Source organism: Talpa europaea (genome assembly GCF_964194135.1).
Source record: "Talpa europaea genome assembly, chromosome: 1".
In the NCBI taxonomy this organism is placed as follows: Eukaryota; Metazoa; Chordata; class Mammalia; order Eulipotyphla; family Talpidae; genus Talpa; species Talpa europaea.
The window spans coordinates 35,458,151-35,476,107 of record NC_140073.1 but is presented as its reverse complement, the minus strand read 5'-3'; the positions used below and the strand labels follow the sequence as shown (position 1 = coordinate 35,476,107).

The 17,957-nt window shown below is 36.2% G+C and overlaps 1 protein-coding gene across 9 annotated transcripts in view; it reads right to left on the bottom strand.

Moving 5' to 3' along the window:
* Positions 1 to 17,957, bottom strand: part of USP47 (ubiquitin specific peptidase 47) — a gene marked incomplete at both ends in the record, with an annotated part of 94,296 nt that overhangs the window by 4,352 nt on the left and 71,987 nt on the right. For 7 of the 9 annotated variants that reach the window (XM_084238913.1, XM_084238914.1, XM_084238915.1 and 4 more), the window contains 8 exons: positions 1,093 to 1,211; positions 1,575 to 1,690; positions 3,184 to 3,264; positions 3,611 to 3,786; positions 10,241 to 11,018; positions 13,348 to 13,467; positions 15,457 to 15,572; positions 17,138 to 17,345. In XM_084238913.1, the coding sequence (XP_084095039.1) occupies positions 1,093 to 1,211; positions 1,575 to 1,690; positions 3,184 to 3,264; positions 3,611 to 3,786; positions 10,241 to 11,018; positions 13,348 to 13,467; positions 15,457 to 15,572; positions 17,138 to 17,345 (1,714 nt within the window). The remainder of the gene's footprint in view (positions 1 to 1,092; positions 1,212 to 1,574; positions 1,691 to 3,183; positions 3,265 to 3,610; positions 3,787 to 10,240; positions 11,019 to 13,347; positions 13,468 to 15,456; positions 15,573 to 17,137; positions 17,346 to 17,957) is intronic. The other 2 variants (XM_084238916.1, XM_084238921.1) reach the window with 1 other exon arrangement.

Sequence of the window (17,957 nt, the reverse complement as noted above, 5' to 3'; positions counted from 1 at the left end):
AATCATCAGAATTTCAACCATTGAAATTTAAGCCAAATTAGACCTGAAATAGGTGAAATGTTAGTATTATTGAACTCTCTGAATATTATCATAATCTTACGTGAAAACATTCAGAACATTTTTTTTCAATTTCAGTGGGGAAAAAAGGAAAATAAAAACCTTTCTAAGCAACACTAAAGTCACACAAAAAAATAACTAGTTGTTTTTCCTGATATGATCACCCAAAAGTTAACTTTTTTTTCACTAACTCCATCAAAAAACAGTACTTTGAATATAGCATTGTTCATAATTAAAAACAAAAGTTTGCCAAATTGTTGAACAAATAAACTTCTCTTCTAGGTCACTGTTAAAAGTTGAATTGTCTTCAAAAAAGATAAAACGAAGAACTAAGCCCCAATACCTCAGAATGTGACCTTTTTTGGAAACAGAGTGATTAAATGGTAATCAAGTTAAAATGAGATTATTAGAGTAAGCCCTAATCCAGTTGTGTCCTTATAAAATGGGGAAATTTGGACACAGGTAGACAAGCCCTAAGGGAAAACATAGCAGGAAACTGAAGGCAGGGTTTAACCAAGGAACAACAAAGATTGCTGAAGAACCATGAGCAGCTAGGAGAAACATGGAAAATCTTCTCTCTCAGTCCTCAGGGGAAAGCACCCTGTTGATACCTTGAACTCAACTTCTGGCCTCTAGAACTGTGAGACAAGAATCCCGTTGTTTAAGTTAACCTCATTGTGGTACTTTGTTGTGACAGCCTAGAAAACTCATAGTTGTTTTCAAAATCACTGATAAATTACCAATACCACATCCTCAAAACAAAATAAGTCATAATGAAAAAGGAAACTAAATAAGAAACATAACTAGGGAAATGTTAGCAGAATTTTCTATAAAAAGTATTAGAAGTACCACTTTGAAATTGTAACCTCTTAGTAAGGGGAAATTAAAATCAAACTTAAAGAAAAAAAAGTTAAGCAAAAAGAGCACCCAGAGGAAAAAACGAAAATCTTACTATTTAATAAAAAACTATAGGCTTCTATTATTAGATCTACAGCATTTCTAACTGCTATTTCCTCACCAAAATATTGATATTACCATCAAGAACTTCAAGGAAAACTTCCCAGTTACTGGAAATATTAATATCTTCTTCATAAATATGATAATCCAAAAAGACAGTGCCAGGATTCTTCCATGTTTTTTTCCTTAGACGAAACCTACAAATGTGACAGGCATTTTCAACTATTATAATTTGAAATTTTTAATGTAAAAAAAAAAGACATGAATCTGATATCAAGGAAAAATAAACTATGTTCAATACAAAAGTCAACTGACCATTATAATTTTAGGAAAATCTAATGAAAATTCCTAGTACTTCCAATTTAGTGTTTGACTGGGAGGATATTCAAATACAACTTCAATACTTTTACCTCCTTTCATTAAATTAATCTGCCTTACTAAAATTCTGAATAGTGCAGAAATTTTTAATTTTTTTAGTTGTAGAAAAATCATACCAGTCCATATCAACTGATGGCACAGTCTTTCTTCATGTCACTGATGACACGGTAATATAACTTTACCTGTCAGTACTGAGCTCTAGACCACACTGTTCCCTGAGTAGAGGAATTAATTCCTCTTTTGATTGCCGCACAGTCATTCCTTTAGCAAACACAGCATCTAGCAGAAACTTGCACGGCTAGGAATAGAACATGAACAATTAGAGCTTTAATCACACATTAAAAGAATAAGATACTTTAATTGCATTTTATAGTATGACAATTAGGGGCCTGAGTTCAGGAATCTAACTTCCTAGGTTGAAACCCTGTGGCCTCCACGGTGGCGCTGTGCTGTGAAGCTGTCCGCAGGCTCCACAGCACCGGTTTGATTCCGGCCAGCCAGAGAGAATCCCGCATGGTGAGCAGACCTCTCCTGACTCGCCCACTGCTCTCCTCAGCAGTGTATTTCGGTTGTCTCCCTGCTCTGCTCCCTGCTCTGTCTCGGGTGACTCCTCTCACCCTCCCGCAACTCTCGCCTGTACCCCAGCTCTTGTATAAATAAAAATAAATCTTAAAAAAAAAAAAATATCCTGGCTCTTCTACTTTCTAATGCTGCTGGTAAGGGGCAAGGTTACTTAACACAATGTGCCTTGGTTTTCTCACCTGTAAACTGGGGGACAGTACCTTCCCTCACAGAACTATTAAATAAGATTAAATAAGGTCACATTCCTATTTCCCTTCTTGTAATAAAATGATCACAATTTTTAAGTATGTTTAAGACCACTTTTTTGGGCTAAATTGAGGGAAATGCATGCTAGTTCTTCAAATATATTCATTAATTACCTCAAAAGAGAGACAGTACCCACTAACCCAAACTTAGAAGAAACACGTAAGGTAAAATGACTGTAATTAATCACACAGAGAAGAGATGATGAGTGCCTGATAAAATGTCTGCTTAATGAATACAGGCATTTTATGAAAAATTTATTACCTTATTTGCCATTTGGCTTTCACATATGTATAGGTCCTCAATAAGATACAAACACTGTAAAAATAGTCTTTGCCTCATACATCTAGGTATTTGCTACAAGCCATTTATATCACAGGAACTAAAATATTTTATTGATCACTCCCTAAAAAACTATAGCCTGCACAGAGCCTAAATCTACCATTTGTAAGTGTACAGCCTTTAGGCAAATAAATATTACTTTTATTAGAGAAGAGTTAAATGACAAGGATTATAGGAGCTAATATTCACAAGCACTTAGAGTACATAGCAAACACCTGATAAATGCTTATTAATTATTAAAATGACTGAACACGAAAGTACCTATATAGTTTACAGGCCAACCTATAGTATCCTATGATCATAAAGCAAACACAAATACCCTTTTAAAAGTAGAAAAGCTTTTCTTCATTCTGGCAATTCTAACCACACTATAGAACAGGTAGACAACAAAATGTGGTCTGAGGGCGACATTCATCCAATGACTGCTTTTTTGGGGACGTACTTTCACAGGTTTCTCTGTTATCTGTGTCTGCTTTTGTGCTACAAGGCGGCATAGCCTGCAAAACTAAAATATTTGCCAAACACTGCTTTAGAGAGATAAAAGAAAATGACCTGTAATGAAATCTCTGCACTGTATATTTTCAATAAGCAAAAGTGACCTTAACTGTTAAATATATTACTTACCTCTTGTTCATTGACTAGAATCTGGTACACTTTCACTCTGTATTCTCCTTTTTTAAGTGCTCTCCCCAGTCTAATTGTGATCTACAAATTAAAAACATTTGTTTGAAATGTATTATCTCAGCAAAATAAATTACTGATTCTCACCCCATTGTTTAGTTTTCCAAAATTCTCTAGATTATGGGTTCTTTGAGAACAAGAGTATCATTTACCTCTGATTCCCCAGCACCTAGAACAGTAACTGACACACAGTTAACATTTAGCAAATGCTTGTTAGATGAATGAACAAAAACAAAAACCACCACTAAACACCAAAAAAAATTTAACCTTATTTTAAGAGTATCTATTTCACCTTACTTGTAAGTAGTACAAGATGTTCTCAAATCTATCATTTAAAAGACTTTAATTATTCACAATTATTTTAATCAACCTTATTGTCATCTGAAAATGATGAAAGTGTCTCATTCAATCGGACGCTCTCAAACTCCTGATTGCTGGCATACACTCGAAAGACTTTGAAATGAGAAGACAAAACGCCAACAAAGGGCTCCAAATGTTGTTTGAAAGCAGCCAGAGTAATTCTTTTATCAACATGCACCATCAACCCTAAGCACAAAAAAAGAAAAATGTGAAATTGCTTAGAATATAAAGAAAGAACATCATGTAATTTTTACTATACTACAAAACAGGAAAAGTCTTCCCTTTCAGTTATTAGACTTAGCTTATATACTACATTGAATGGACAAAAAAAAGGAGTATAAAATAGATAAAACAGGTATAAACCCGACAACTTTAAATGTCCTGAAATATTTTGACAGCTGAATCCAAAACCAAATTTCAATGAATGCTTCTAAAATACACACATTTCTATCTATACCACCATAGACAGGCTCCAGCTGGTCCAACCCTACCTCCTCTACTTCCTTACTAGCTGAGTGACATAGAACAAACCCATCAACCTCCTTACCTCCAATTCTTCATTTGAAAAATGAAGATACTACCATCTCATAGTTCTGCAGTGTGAATTTGATGAGATTTTTATCATGCTTTTAATACAGTGAGATAATTACTAATATAGTAATTATATATAGTAAAAAAGTATAAATATATAAATTATAAATTTATACTATATAAAATTTTTATACTATAGAGTATAAATAAATTTATACTATATAAATAAATTTATACTATATAAATTTATACTATATAAATTATATATAAGTATAATTATATATATAATTATATATATAAAAGTATAATTATATATAATTACTATATTAGTAATTATCTCAAAAATTGTTAGTAAATCTAGTACTGAGATTTCTACCAGAAAAAAATTTCAAGACCAACGCATGAATACCTGTTTTAACATATGGCTAATAGAATAAGAACCATATCTAAATGGATCAGAAACTCCCATCTTATCTAAGTTTCAATTTATAAGCTACTGGCATCATAATAGGATTATCTTAAAAAAAAGATTTATTTATTTATGCATACAAGAGCTGGGTATGGGCCAGAGATGAGGGAAGGGGTCAGAGGATTCACCAGAGATAGAGTGGGAACAGAACAGGCAGACTGAAATACACTGCTGAGGGGAGCAGTGGGCGAGTCAGGAGAGGTCTGCTGCGCCGTGTGGGTTGCTCCCTGGCCAGCCAGGGATCCAACTAAGCTGCAGAGGCTGCAGATTGCTTCATAGTGCAGTGTTTAACCCCTTGCGCCACCAGGGAGGCCCCCAGGATTATCTTTGATGAGTTCCCTCCTCCCCCCAATTATTATTTTAATCTTTGGTCCATCATTTTATAAGCCACTCATGAGGATACTTTTAGAATATTTCTATCTACTCTACTCTTCCTATTCTAGTACAGAACAAAACTGTAACTCAGTTGTCTCTTACAATAAGGCATTACTGCCAGGCTGGCTCAGGCCTATAGTCCTTAGGTAGCCCTAAAGCTCCTTCTAGAGTAGGCCTTGAATTTCTATTTATATCGAAGATCAAGAATGAGATCCTAAAACATTCTTAGTTTAGGTTTTCAGGTCACAGCAATTCTTTTTTTTTTTTTTTTTTTAATTTTTTTTTTTTTTATAGAGGCATGCTTTATTTATTTGTTTGCTGGTTTGTTTGTTTTTTTTGTTTATATATGCACTGGGTACAGTCAGAAGTGCGGGAGGGTGAGAGAATTCACCAGAGCCAGAGCGGGGAGCAGAGCAGGCAGAAAGACCGAAGTACACTGCTGAGGGGAGCAGCGGGCGGCAGGAGAGGTCTGCACGCCATGTGGGATCCTCCTCCGGTGGCCGGGGAGCAGCCGGGGATCGAACCGGCGCCGCAGAGGCCGCGGGCAGCCTCGCAACCCAGCGCTCAACCGCTGCGCCACCGGGGAGGCCCTACAGCAATTCTTAGCTTGATGAATTTTCCTGAGTGTATTTTCATAAATTAATGTTCATTTACTTCATTCTTTGCTATAAAATATAGTTTCATTATAGAAAATATGACACGTACAAATTAAAAGAAAATATAAACAGGGCCTCCCTGGTGGCGCAGCGGTTGATTGCTGGGTTGTGAAGCTGCCCGTGGCCTCTGCGGCGCCGGTTCGATCCCCGGCTGCTCCCCGGCCACCGGAGGAGGGTCCCACATGGCGCACAGACCTCTCCTGCCGCCCGCTGCTCCCCTCAGCAGTGTACTTCGGTCCTTCTGCCTGCTCTGCTCCCCGCTCTGGCTCTGGTGAATTCTCTCACCCTCCCGCACTTCTGACTGTACCCAGTGCATGTATAAACAAACAAACAAACAAATAAATAAATACATGCCTCTTTAAAAAAAAAAGGAAATATAAACAGGATGATGAACTTTTTTACTATTTTTTGAGGCAGCATTTCCTTTGTTTAAATTGTCAATTTCTTTTTTTTTTTTTTTTTTTTTTTTATAGAGGCATGCTTTATTTGTTTGCTGGTTTGTCTGTTTTTGTTTTGTTTATACATGCACTGGGTACAGTCAGAAGCGCGGGAGAGAATTCACCAGAGCCAGAGCGGGGAGCAGAGCAGGCAGAAGGACCGAAGGACACTGCTGAGGGGAGCAGCGGGCGGCAGGAGAGGTCTGCGCGCCATGTGGGACCCCCCTCCAGTGGCCTGGGAGCAGCCGGGGATCGAACCGGCGCCGCAGAGGCCGCGGGCAGCTTCGCAACCCAGCGCTCAACCGCTGCGCCACCGGGGAGGCCCTAAATTGTCAATTTCTAAGCTCTAAGGGATACCCCTAAATGTTAATAATCCAAGCTTTTGGCAAACAAGCTTCTATTTATGCTCTTGAGCAAGGTACCCAATTTCTTGAGAGAAAGGTACAAGGAAAAAATTACTTGATTAGAAATCAGAAGCCTATCGCTGGATTTCAATTTTGCCAATTTAGTCTAAAAACTGGCTATAGTTAAGTTATCAAATCTTAGTTTCAGTTTTCTAATGAGTTCATTACAACTTATTACTGTCACTCATTATTGTTATGACAAGTGTAGTAAATTCTAAACCATTACTCCAATACAAGCTATTATTGTCATTCCAGTTTCTCTCATAACTCCTAGTAATGTCATCACAGGGAGATACAAATGTTTGTTGGTTATTAATATAGTCTGATATGGCAATTAAAACCAAACGGTTATACAGTTAGATGTCTTGGCCTGAATAAATTCCTGGCTCCTTCCTGTATATTATAATATAGATATATGACTTACTGATGTCTATGTACTTCAATGATCTCTTACAAAATGGAGGTAATAGTATTTATAGCTTATGTTTTTGGGTCACTACACGTAAAATGTTTAACATACCCCTGGCAAAAAGTGTTAGCTTAATTTATTGGCATAATTTTTAATAGTTTTCTAAGATTACCAGCATACCATTTTCCTATCTACCTCTTCAAAGTGAAGATTTCAGTCTCTTTACCATGTAACCTCAAAATTATATTCAGGGGGTTTCTCCTTCTTTCCTTTTTTAAAACGTATTTCTTAAGTGCAGTAACCAAATTGTACAAAGAAATTTCAGTGCAAATGCACTAACAATCTTATTACCTTGGCCCTCCTATTTATACCTGAGTGCCTACAGACTACAACTAGATCAGACCTGGACACTACTTTTAAAGAAAGATCTCTAGTTATTCCCTGAAACAATTGCTGGATTATAAAGGCTAAAGATCACCATTTTACAATAAATTCAGTTATTATCTAAATGAATTGCCTATACTGTATATAGTATTTCATTATTCAGATGTCAAATTCTTTATTTACATATTATATCTTGCCATTTCATCACTCGAAGAATCTGTATGATAACTCATCATCCACATATTTCCCAGGCACCTACTTTCAGATCACCAAGGAACTATGATGAACCCTCTTAGTACAGACACCTGAAATACCTGGTTGCTGACTAGCATTCCTACATCTCTATGTCTAAGCCAATTTCCTAAACATGAAAAGGCATTTTCCAGTTTTCACTGTTTGTGTGGTTCTGAAAGCCTACATTGTGGTAAATGGTTTCTTGTTATCACCATGCTTACTATCTCTCTCAATGAATGCTAGAAAATTAGCCCATTGTGAATTTCCAAAAATATTAAAGTAGCTAACAATCTCCTTTATAAATTTTTCATTAACCATTTATGATGGAAATGAGACTCCCTCATACTATAATTCTTTTTTTTTTTTTTTTTTTTTTTAAATTAGAGGCATGTTTTATTTATTTATTTGTTTTTGGTTGTTTGTTTTGTTTATACATGCACTGGGTACAGTCAGAAGCGCGGGAGGGTGAGAGAATTCACCAGAGCCAGAGCAGGGAGCAGAGCAGGCAGAAGGACTGAAGTACACTGCTGAGGGGAGCAGCGGGCAGCAGGAGAGGTCTGCGCGCCATGTGGGACCCTCCTCCGGTGGCCGGGGAGCAGCCGGGGATTGAACCGGCGGCGCAGAGACTGCGGGCAGCTTCGCAACCCAGCGCTCAACCGCTGCGCCACCGGGGAGGCCCCCTCATACTATAATTCTAAGTATTCCCACTGAATTCTTCTTAAAGTTGATACTATTATTCAGTCAAATTTTAGTAACATCATTCTAAAACAAACCACATAAAAGACATTCCCTATCTTTTCCCTAAAGAAGAACTACCTTTAATTTATCCAATACCCATCAAGGGTGGAGAATGGTAAGAATACTGGCTATTTTTCCTTAACTATGACATGAGGAAAGTAATAAACAATGGTAGCAGCTAGCGGGTGAAAGATGAAGGAATTCATACTAGGCTTATAATCAAAATACCCAAATTTGATCCTAGCAGTGATCTACTAGGTCTGGGACTTCAGGCAAATTATTTAACCTATTTGAGCCAGTTTCTTCTTCATCGGTAAAAAGTATCAAATATATTTTACATGGCTGCTGAGAGAACTGAATGAGATAATGGAAATTAATTCACTTTATGAAATAAGAACTTGGTAAGATTTTAAAGTAGTACTACAGTAGACTTTCTCTTTTTTTTAGCCCCCCATTCTACATTTTCCCACTTGAGTTTATCTGTGAGGTATGTGTATAGCTATCACATGGTTCCAGTGTTACACAGAACTAACTTGTTAAAAATAAAAATTTCTGTATTTTTACTAATGATTTCATTATTTTTACAGCTTTCTTTAAAAGACCGAATTTTGAGACAACCACCATCACAGCACTTAACTTTTATAGTGACTATATGTCTTCTCCTCACTAGGAGAAACTTTAAGTCTGTATCTTAGTCATCTTTACCTCTAAGGACTACGTAGCATTCAGGAAATATTAACTGGGTGGGTAGGTGAAGGGAGGTTAGAGTGGGACACACAAAAGTAATTGGAGCATTTATTAGAAGAATTAAAATTCTAGTAGTGATTTCACTACTTACTAGTATGTACTATTTGGATAAGTTATTCATTCTTTCTGAGCTTCAGTTTTCTTATCTGTCAAATGTGGACATCAATATTTGCTTTATTAACTTCAAGGAAGCTTCATGTGAGAAGAAACAAGTGCTTTGAAAAGCAAAATATGGGCCTTCCTGGTGGCATAAGGGGTTAAATCTCAGCACTATGAAACTATATGCAGCCACTGTAGAATGAGTTAGATCCCTGGCCAGGGAGCAACCCACATGGCGCAGCAGACCACTATTGTCTTGCCTGCTGCTCCCCTCAGTAGTGTATTTGTCAATCTGCCTGTTCTGCTCCCCATTCTGTCTATTCTCCCACCTTCTCACCACCCGCCGACATCTGGCCCACACCCTAGCTAATTCCCTTTTATACTTAAAGAAAATTTTTAGATCTTGAATTTGGTTGTCCTGCTAATGTTTCACTGGTTTTAGTCTGAGATTTAGGAGGCCAAAGACTTCTCCATTAGGCTACTGGAACAGCTGGTTTTAGTCTGAGATTTAAGGAAAGTTCTTTTATTTTTTTTTTAATATTTTTTAAAGTCTTACATATTGAAAGTCTTATATATTGAAAGTTTATACTTTGCTTACTTCAAAATGTTGACTAAAAAAAAAACCCTTCCATTCTTTGTCTCTACCAATTAGTTATAGACTTTTTGGAGAATGAGAAGGAAATTGTTTGCACTGGAGGATGGAGGAAAGGGAGGAGATGGGGAAGCACAAATTAAAAATTTTCCTGGGACTTGCATAACAAATTTTCTAAAGCGTCTGGCTTTTCATTTGTTTTGGGAGCCAGGGTGCAAAGATTACTTACTTTTTAAACTATTTTTCAATTTCTTTACTTAGTACTTTTATCATGATTTATTTCTTTTAAATGAATTCTTAATTCTCTCCTTTTTAAGCTTACATCACTAGAGTTCTGGCAAAATTACTGTAAAAAGTCTAATATATTGCATAGGTCTAAGAACACTGTTCACTGTAACCATCAAAAATGAAAGCAAGAGCAACAGAAAATAATATTATAATCCAGGAAGTTACGGTAGTGTTAGAATAAAGAATATAACTCTTAGTTGATTCTTTTCTTAACTAAAAATTTAGATAAACTGCAAGAAAAACTGTTTCAAGGAACCTTTTCTTTTAAAGTACATACATTTATGTCCTTCCCCAGAACCTTCATCTGCAGCATAGGGTTCTGCTCTGAAATACATGTATTGTATTTCTCCCCTACTCTTGCCACTCTCATCATATTCACTATCAGTTCCAGAGTCTTCTTCTGCTGTATCCCATGTCTCTTTTATGCCTTCATTTGCTTTAGTTCTTCTACTACTCGTGATACTATGAGAGTCAAGTCCATTAGCCAAAGGGATCTGGGCATTATCTGCATTGCACAAAGTATCACTGCTATGACTGGAGCTAAGAATATCACTGTCCACTGAACTTGTACTCCTGTCATTATTCACATCTGAGTCTGATCGTTCTTCAGATTGAAAATTTTCTGGATCAGAAGTCTGAATATGCTGTTCAAGTTCTCTATTATCCACTGATGCTGAAGAGTCCCTTTCATTGAGAGGTGATTCGATATTTTCAAAGTCACTAGTCTCAGTACTTTTGCTGCTGTCCCCATTATCGCCATCCTGCTGCTGTTGTAGTGACAAGCTTTTGAGTTTTTCAGTGCTTTCTTCTAAAATAGCTTCCACAGACTTCAGGCTCCCTGCAGGTCCTTTGACTCTTTCACAGTCATCATCCACATTACCAGAATCACCCCCAGCTTTCTGATATGCTGTCCTTTTGGAATAAGATCCAGGGGACTGTTCAGGCAACAAAACAAATAATCTGATTGTATTTGCATGCCGATCTAGGAGTTTCCATAAATGAGAGTCTGTAAAGGTGATCTGGTAATCCAAAGTCTCAGAACTTTCAACAAACACCTAAGTAATAAGTCAAAGAGTTATATTAGATCATTAATTTTAATGAAAATCATTCATTAGAAGAACACTACCACATCAATATAAGAAGGTACACAGTCATAAAATTTGGGATAATAAAGTTTCTGAAAGACATGGGCATTGTTTTTGGAAGCTAAAGTATTAGGTTCATATGTCTTTTTAAATTAACCTTAAAATTATGCTAAGATAGATGGAGAAAACACACACACACAGAGCTTGTTCAGGGGTTTGTTCATTTCAGAAAGATTTTGCATTCAACATGTTGTTCTTTAGGAAACCAAAGTTTTGCATGAATATAAACAGAGGACATGTGTAAGACAAAGAACAATATGTATAAAAATATCTTTGGAATGCAGTACCAAAATCCAAATTATAGAAAAAAATCTATAATGGACAAATTACTTAATTCTATAGCAAATAAGTCGCAAGGAAAACAAATAAAGTACACATAGATTAAAAGAGATATAAGACATGAATTATGGACTTTATTTGGATCCTGATTTAAAGACAAATACTATGGGAAAAAAATTTTATTAAATAATCAGGAAAGAATACTGAATAGATATTGAGCGATATCAAAGCATTTCTGTTAATTCTGAATAATGTCATTGTGGTTATCATGTTTTAGAGATATACATTCAAATTATTTATAGATATAGTAATATGATGCTGGGAATGCTCTGCAAATAATCTGGGGAGAGCAGCTAGTTAAATGTAAATGTAAAAAAGACTTGATAATTGTAGAAGCTTGGTGATGGGGACATGGAGATTCAAGATACTATTCACTTTTGTATATATTTGAAATTTTCTATATTATCTTTTTAATGAAATACATATATACACAAATTTGGCATGTTAAGCTTTGTATAAAAACTATTATATTCAATAAATATTACAAATCAGAAGTATCTGCTGACAATCTAAAGAAAACTATAAAGTTAGATGTCTCGTTATGACGTGTGGTGGTGGGATGAAAATGGATTACTCAGAGTCCATGTCCAGAACAATGAGAAGCCTAGAGGGACTACACCAAGAAAGTGCAGTCCAGCTCCAACAGCAGTCTCGTTTTTATTTAGAATCACAAAATAAAAAGATCAAAGAAGCAAGCGGGCCAAAGGAGAATGCACAAGTGTATAGGTGATGCGTAACCAGCTGCACCAGCCAAGGCTGAGAAATAAAGAGAAAGCCAAGGAAAGTCTCAGTGTTCATGCTACTCTAGCCATAACACCTATTGCTGTTTCTGCACATGTGTTTTTAGCATGTATAGACCCTCACGCCAGGACTTTTGCCCTGAGAGGTTCCCTATCTTAAACTTTCCCTGTTTCTACACATGCTGTTTTTCAGCAGGTATGGATTCTCACACCAGGAGTTTTGCCCTGAGAGGTTCCTTATCAACTTTCCCTGTTTCTGCACACTAAGAGGCACAGAACAGTCAAAGCAAAAGATAATCAAGGCAAAGACACAGAATAGTTGAGGCACATAATAATACAAGCTCCCACAGTTAGATAACACTTAGTGTGTTACCTGAAAATAGTGTGAGGGTGGATTAGAGATTTTAATATAACACGTAGAAACACCACACAAAAATATCAGGATACAGGTAAACATGAGGATAAATAAGATGCTAAAAATGCTAAGTGACACAAAAGACTAGACTGTACTAAGATGAGTAAGTAGAAAAGTTAATTAAAGATGGCAAACAAGGAAACTTTTAGATACAATTTATTTAGAGTAAAACAAAATGGTGTTAGAAACAAACATATACAAAAAATAATAATGGAACGCAGGCTATCAAGAGAAAAGACATGAAGAGCAACAAAAACTTTGTTTTCCAAAAGAGATAAATGAGTATGCAAAGGAACGACGTTGCATGAAGCCAAGATTATAATTTTTTTTCTCTACAAGGCAAGCCTCTGGATTTTACCATGAATTATTGCTTTTGGGGGAGAAATCCAAGTATGAACAAAATTCCAAGGACATAATCACAGTGGCTAGAAATAGTTATGAAGCTTTCGCCAAAGAGGCAGGAGTAATCTGGGGCTTGAAAGAATGTGTGGAGATAGAGAGAAAAACTCTCAGGGCGGAGGTAGCTCATAAACAAGGCAAAGAGGAGAAATAGCAAGATTGATTCCGAGGACAGAAAGAAGTCTAATATGAACTGACTACAAGGGAAGGTAATTATCGGGAAGATGTAAGGATTTAAAATTTAAGTTACAGAGTATAGCTCTAGAGGTCAGGCTAATAATATTAAAGTTTGTTTCATTTATTATTACCAGCAAAGAAAATAGTAATGAAAAAATAAGAGACGCACCTTGTTACTTCTAAAAAAACCTTCCGCTTTCAGGGTTTTACTGGGCACAGTGAGAAGACGCAAATCATTGCAGCAGCGTTCTAGAACTATTCTCATGGTTTCAGCAGGTAAATGGATGGCCTACAATAAAAATAATTATAAAAAACTGTTTTAAGAAAAATTCTGCTTGACTTGGATATGTGAGAAAATAAGACACTGCTGAATTCTCAAAAACAGCAGAAAGAAAATTCAGAGAAAAATCATCTGAGTAGCAGTTTACACGTTTTTGAAGAATCTATGGGAGTATAATTAGTCCTATCCATTAATTGTACTGCAAATGAGGAGAACAATCTATGCTCTGGAACTATTTTAAAGGTGGTCATTTTTCACTAAAAATTCTATTTCTCTCAAATGCACAAAGTAAATGAGGTAATTTGATTCCAAAGAAATTGAGTGCTGATCTTTGAGAGCAGATGCTAAACCCAATACCTGTTTGATGTCTTAACTTTTGATGGGTTCTTTAATAAATTGTAGTTTATACTTTTACTAAGCCAATTTTCTGCTACATAAAGTGAGATTAAATTAGAATTAAAATTTTCTGATACTCTGAAACCCATGTGCTTAATTTTTGGTGTCATGTTATAAATTTCACATGAAAGGAGTAGATAAAAGTAATTTACATAAAAAATTGTTTTTAAAACAATACAACTAATGATAACTAATTTCTAAGCAGCCTAATTATAGTTTAAATACTGTATTTGCTGATACAATGTTTTGTGACTGCCTTTATCCTCTATAAACATATTTTTCAGCAATAAGATTATTACCTTCTACAAGGAAGAGAACGTTATCTGTTTCTTTTGTATTCTACCTTGGTGTTCATAATCTAAATTAAACCATAATATAGAACAATTCCACTATGTAGTCTTTTTTAATGAGTAAATTAATCATAAAATATTATTTCACAATATCTGTTTCCTCCAATTATCAGTTTGGCAAAAGTTAAGTCATTCTTTTTAACATCATTATCATAAATGAACTTTCATAAAATACTGGGAACAATTTTTTCCACAAAGCAATTATTTGTCTTATTAACATTCACAACAACTCTTTTAAAACAGGCATTAAAAATCCCAGATAAAAGAAAAAAACTCCCACAGATGAATGACAGAAACTGGACTGAAACTTTTTGCCTTGGGATTAGTGAATAATTTTCATGATACCTAGGGATTTTAGCTTGAGGGTTAGGAACAATACAAAATTTTGTTTGTGTGTTCAATGTTCTATATAGTACAGGACCCTCAAAAGGATAATAACAATTTCTCTGGAGTAGTCTTTTCGTTCAAGGAAATTTTACTGTTTTAATCACCTTATTTTTCGAGCCCAAAAATTCTGAATGAGTCTGTGCTTTATCACTAACTCAGACAATGCAGTCAATATTTAATTCATTACCTTCTCTGTCAAATTTCCCCCACCACACTCTTCTATTAATTAATATATCACCAGATTTATGTTTACTCAAGTTCAAAATACCTTGGTCATCTGTGCTTCTGCCTTATCCCAACATCTACTAGTTATAACTCCTACAGATTCTATTTAATATTCATTCTTATAGTCTACAGTTTCTCTCATGTCTGGTCATACACATATATACTTCAGCTGAATTATTTCAGCAACCTTCTCTTATACATTTCTGACTCCTTTTGTCAATACATTTGAAACACTAGTGTTGCCAGACTTACCATTCTATAGAAAAGCTCTCATCATACCACTGCTATATTTAGAAAAATTAAAAAAATCCACTTCCTACTGCTTACATCAAATATAACTTGAGTTTTTGTTACCATTTAAAAACCTCATGAAATAAACTGAACTTATATTTCTAGGCATGTATTTTAACAATGATCCAGCCAAACACATATGTTCTGTGTACTAGCTTCACACATTCTTATATCCATAGTGTGATCTACTTCTTCTCTTTGAAGTATCCTTCTCTCCTAACTAGTAGTCTTCTTGCTATAAATACTGATGCTTGAGGTAAATACTGGCTCCATATTTTACTAACTATCGCATAGTACCTTGTACAGAGCAGGCCTGCAAAAATATTCACTGCCCAATTTTAAAACTTACCTTTGAAATAAGTTGTTTGAACTCTGTAACTGTTTGGTTTAAGTAAGCTCGAACAGTGATAGGGGCAGCTACAGATTCTGCTTTCAAATCAACAACATGAACTTTCACCATCACTTCTGTCACATTTGAAAACAGAGAAATGAAACTGGAGGTTATTTTATAAAATGTATTTCACACTAGCAATGCATCTTTAACATGTTTCTAATAGTCATCAAAGACAACATTTTTCTAATATTATGATGCTAGGTATCATTTTCTAATATTATGATGCTAGATCCATACAGGAACAGAATTTGAAATGACAGGAAAAGTTTTCTAAGTTCAATTTTTAGGAATAAAGTAAAGAATGTAAGTATGAACTGTGATTAATGAGCTGTGAGGTAAGGGAGTTAGGGTCAAGAGAAGAATGTTAAGAATGTTGTGAAGTTATTAACATTTCGATGTTCTCCTTCATAGAGATTACTAGAAAACTTTGGACATGAGAAAGACCATGCAAATGACTTTTTTTTTTTTAAAGGGATTTATTTATTTATGCATACAAGAGCTGGAGTGAGCTGGAGTGTAGGCAGAGGTGCAGGGGGTGAGAGGATCACCAGAGACAGAGTAGGGAACAGAACAGGCAGATCTACTGAAATACACTGCTGAGGGGCGCAGCAGGCGAGACGGGAGAGGTCTGCTGAGCCATGTGGGTGCTGCAGTAACTGACCATAGCTTGATAGTGCTGTCTTTAACCCCTGCGCCACCAGGGAGGCCCTGCAAATAACTGCCTTTTACGACAATTTTGGGTAAAGCTAGTATTTTGCTTTCCAGATCAATTTCAAAGGAAAAAACCCTCAAGATATTGAGGAATGTACTAGATCTAATGAAAAGAGAAATGGCTGACTGAAGTCCTGGGGACCTGCAGAAATGAATGGAGAAAAAGAAAAAATATTGGCAGTGATGCTGCTATGAAACCATCTCTTCAAGGAAACCCTGCAAAATAGACTATTTCTGAGACTTTTGGGGAATATGCTGTTTTGGGAACCAGAGTCTTCTCTATCATAAGAGTTAGGGAGGGATGGGCCTCCCTGGTGGCGCAGGTGGTTGAATGCAGCCCTGTGAAGCTGTCCGCAGCCTCTGTAGTGCAGGTTCTATCCCGGCCGGCAGTGGAGATGCCCACATGGCGCAGCAGACCTCTCCTGTCTTGCCCGCTGCTCCCCTCAGCAGTGTATTTCAGTCAGTCTGCCTGTTCTGTCCACCGCTCTGTCTCTGGTGAATCTTCTCACCCTCCTGCATATCTGGCCTATACTCCCGTTCTTGTATGCATGAATAAGTAAATCTTTAAAAAAAAAAAGAGAGAGAGAGAGAGAGAGAGAGTTAGGGAGGGAGAAGGAGGAAAGAGAGGAGGATAGATGTATGATTCACTACAAGAGTAGAAAAATCCCAATGAATACTATAAGCTAGAAGTTTTGTTGTATTTTTAAAAATTTATGTCTAGTTCTCTACAAGTAATCCAGAAATTAATTCCAAGATTGTTGTTGACTATTTCCTAACCTGTCAGAATCACTGTACATTTAAGAGCAAATTAAAATTTTCAATTAAAATTTAAGAACATACAACAAAAATTTTTAATTAAATCCCCATAATTTTCTTATGAAAAATTTAAGTCCAGTAGAACACAAAATACCATAGAATTCCTTACCTCCAGGTTTGTAAGACTGGAAAACTTGATCAGGTTTTCTTGTCTCCAATAGCAGATCAAACATGTATGTTGACTTGACTCCACCTAGTAAAAGTCCCATTGGCGTATCTTCTTCTCCTTCATAGGATCGCTCTAGATAATCATGAAACTCATCATATTTAATAAGGCGACAGCAATCCATGGGTATTACCTCTTCTAAATCCATCATCTAAAAGGAAATGAGCCCCCCAGAAAAAAGAAAAAAAAAATTTTCATGTGATTTGTAATTGTACTAACTATAAGTCCTAACAAACAATAAAATCAATATATTTATGATTAGCATTAACAGATCAAGTACATCAAAGTTAAAGGTACACTTAAATGCTCTCTTAAATAACCATATCTCGGGCCTCCCCAGTGGCACAGCGGTTGAGCGCTGGGTTGCGAAGCTGCCCGCAGCCTCTGCAGCGCTGGTTCGATCCCCGGCTGCTCCCCGGCCACTGGAGGAGGATCCCGCATGGCAGGAGGAGGATCTCCTGCCACCCGCTGCTCCCCTCAGCAGTGTACTTCTGTCCTTCTGCCTGCTCTGCTCCCCGCTCTGGTGAATTCTCTCACCCTCCCGCGCTTCTGACTGTACCCAGTGCTTGTACAAATATAAATAAACAAATAAATTAAAAAATAAAAATAAATAAATAAATAAATAAATAAATAACCATATCTCATTCTCCCTCAAATCATACAACCTGTATGCTAGTATTTTAGACATTTCTGGCTTTTAAAAAAATTCTAAAACTTTAGATGGACTGCCAATCCTGTACTGACTAGTGCTCTATAATTACTA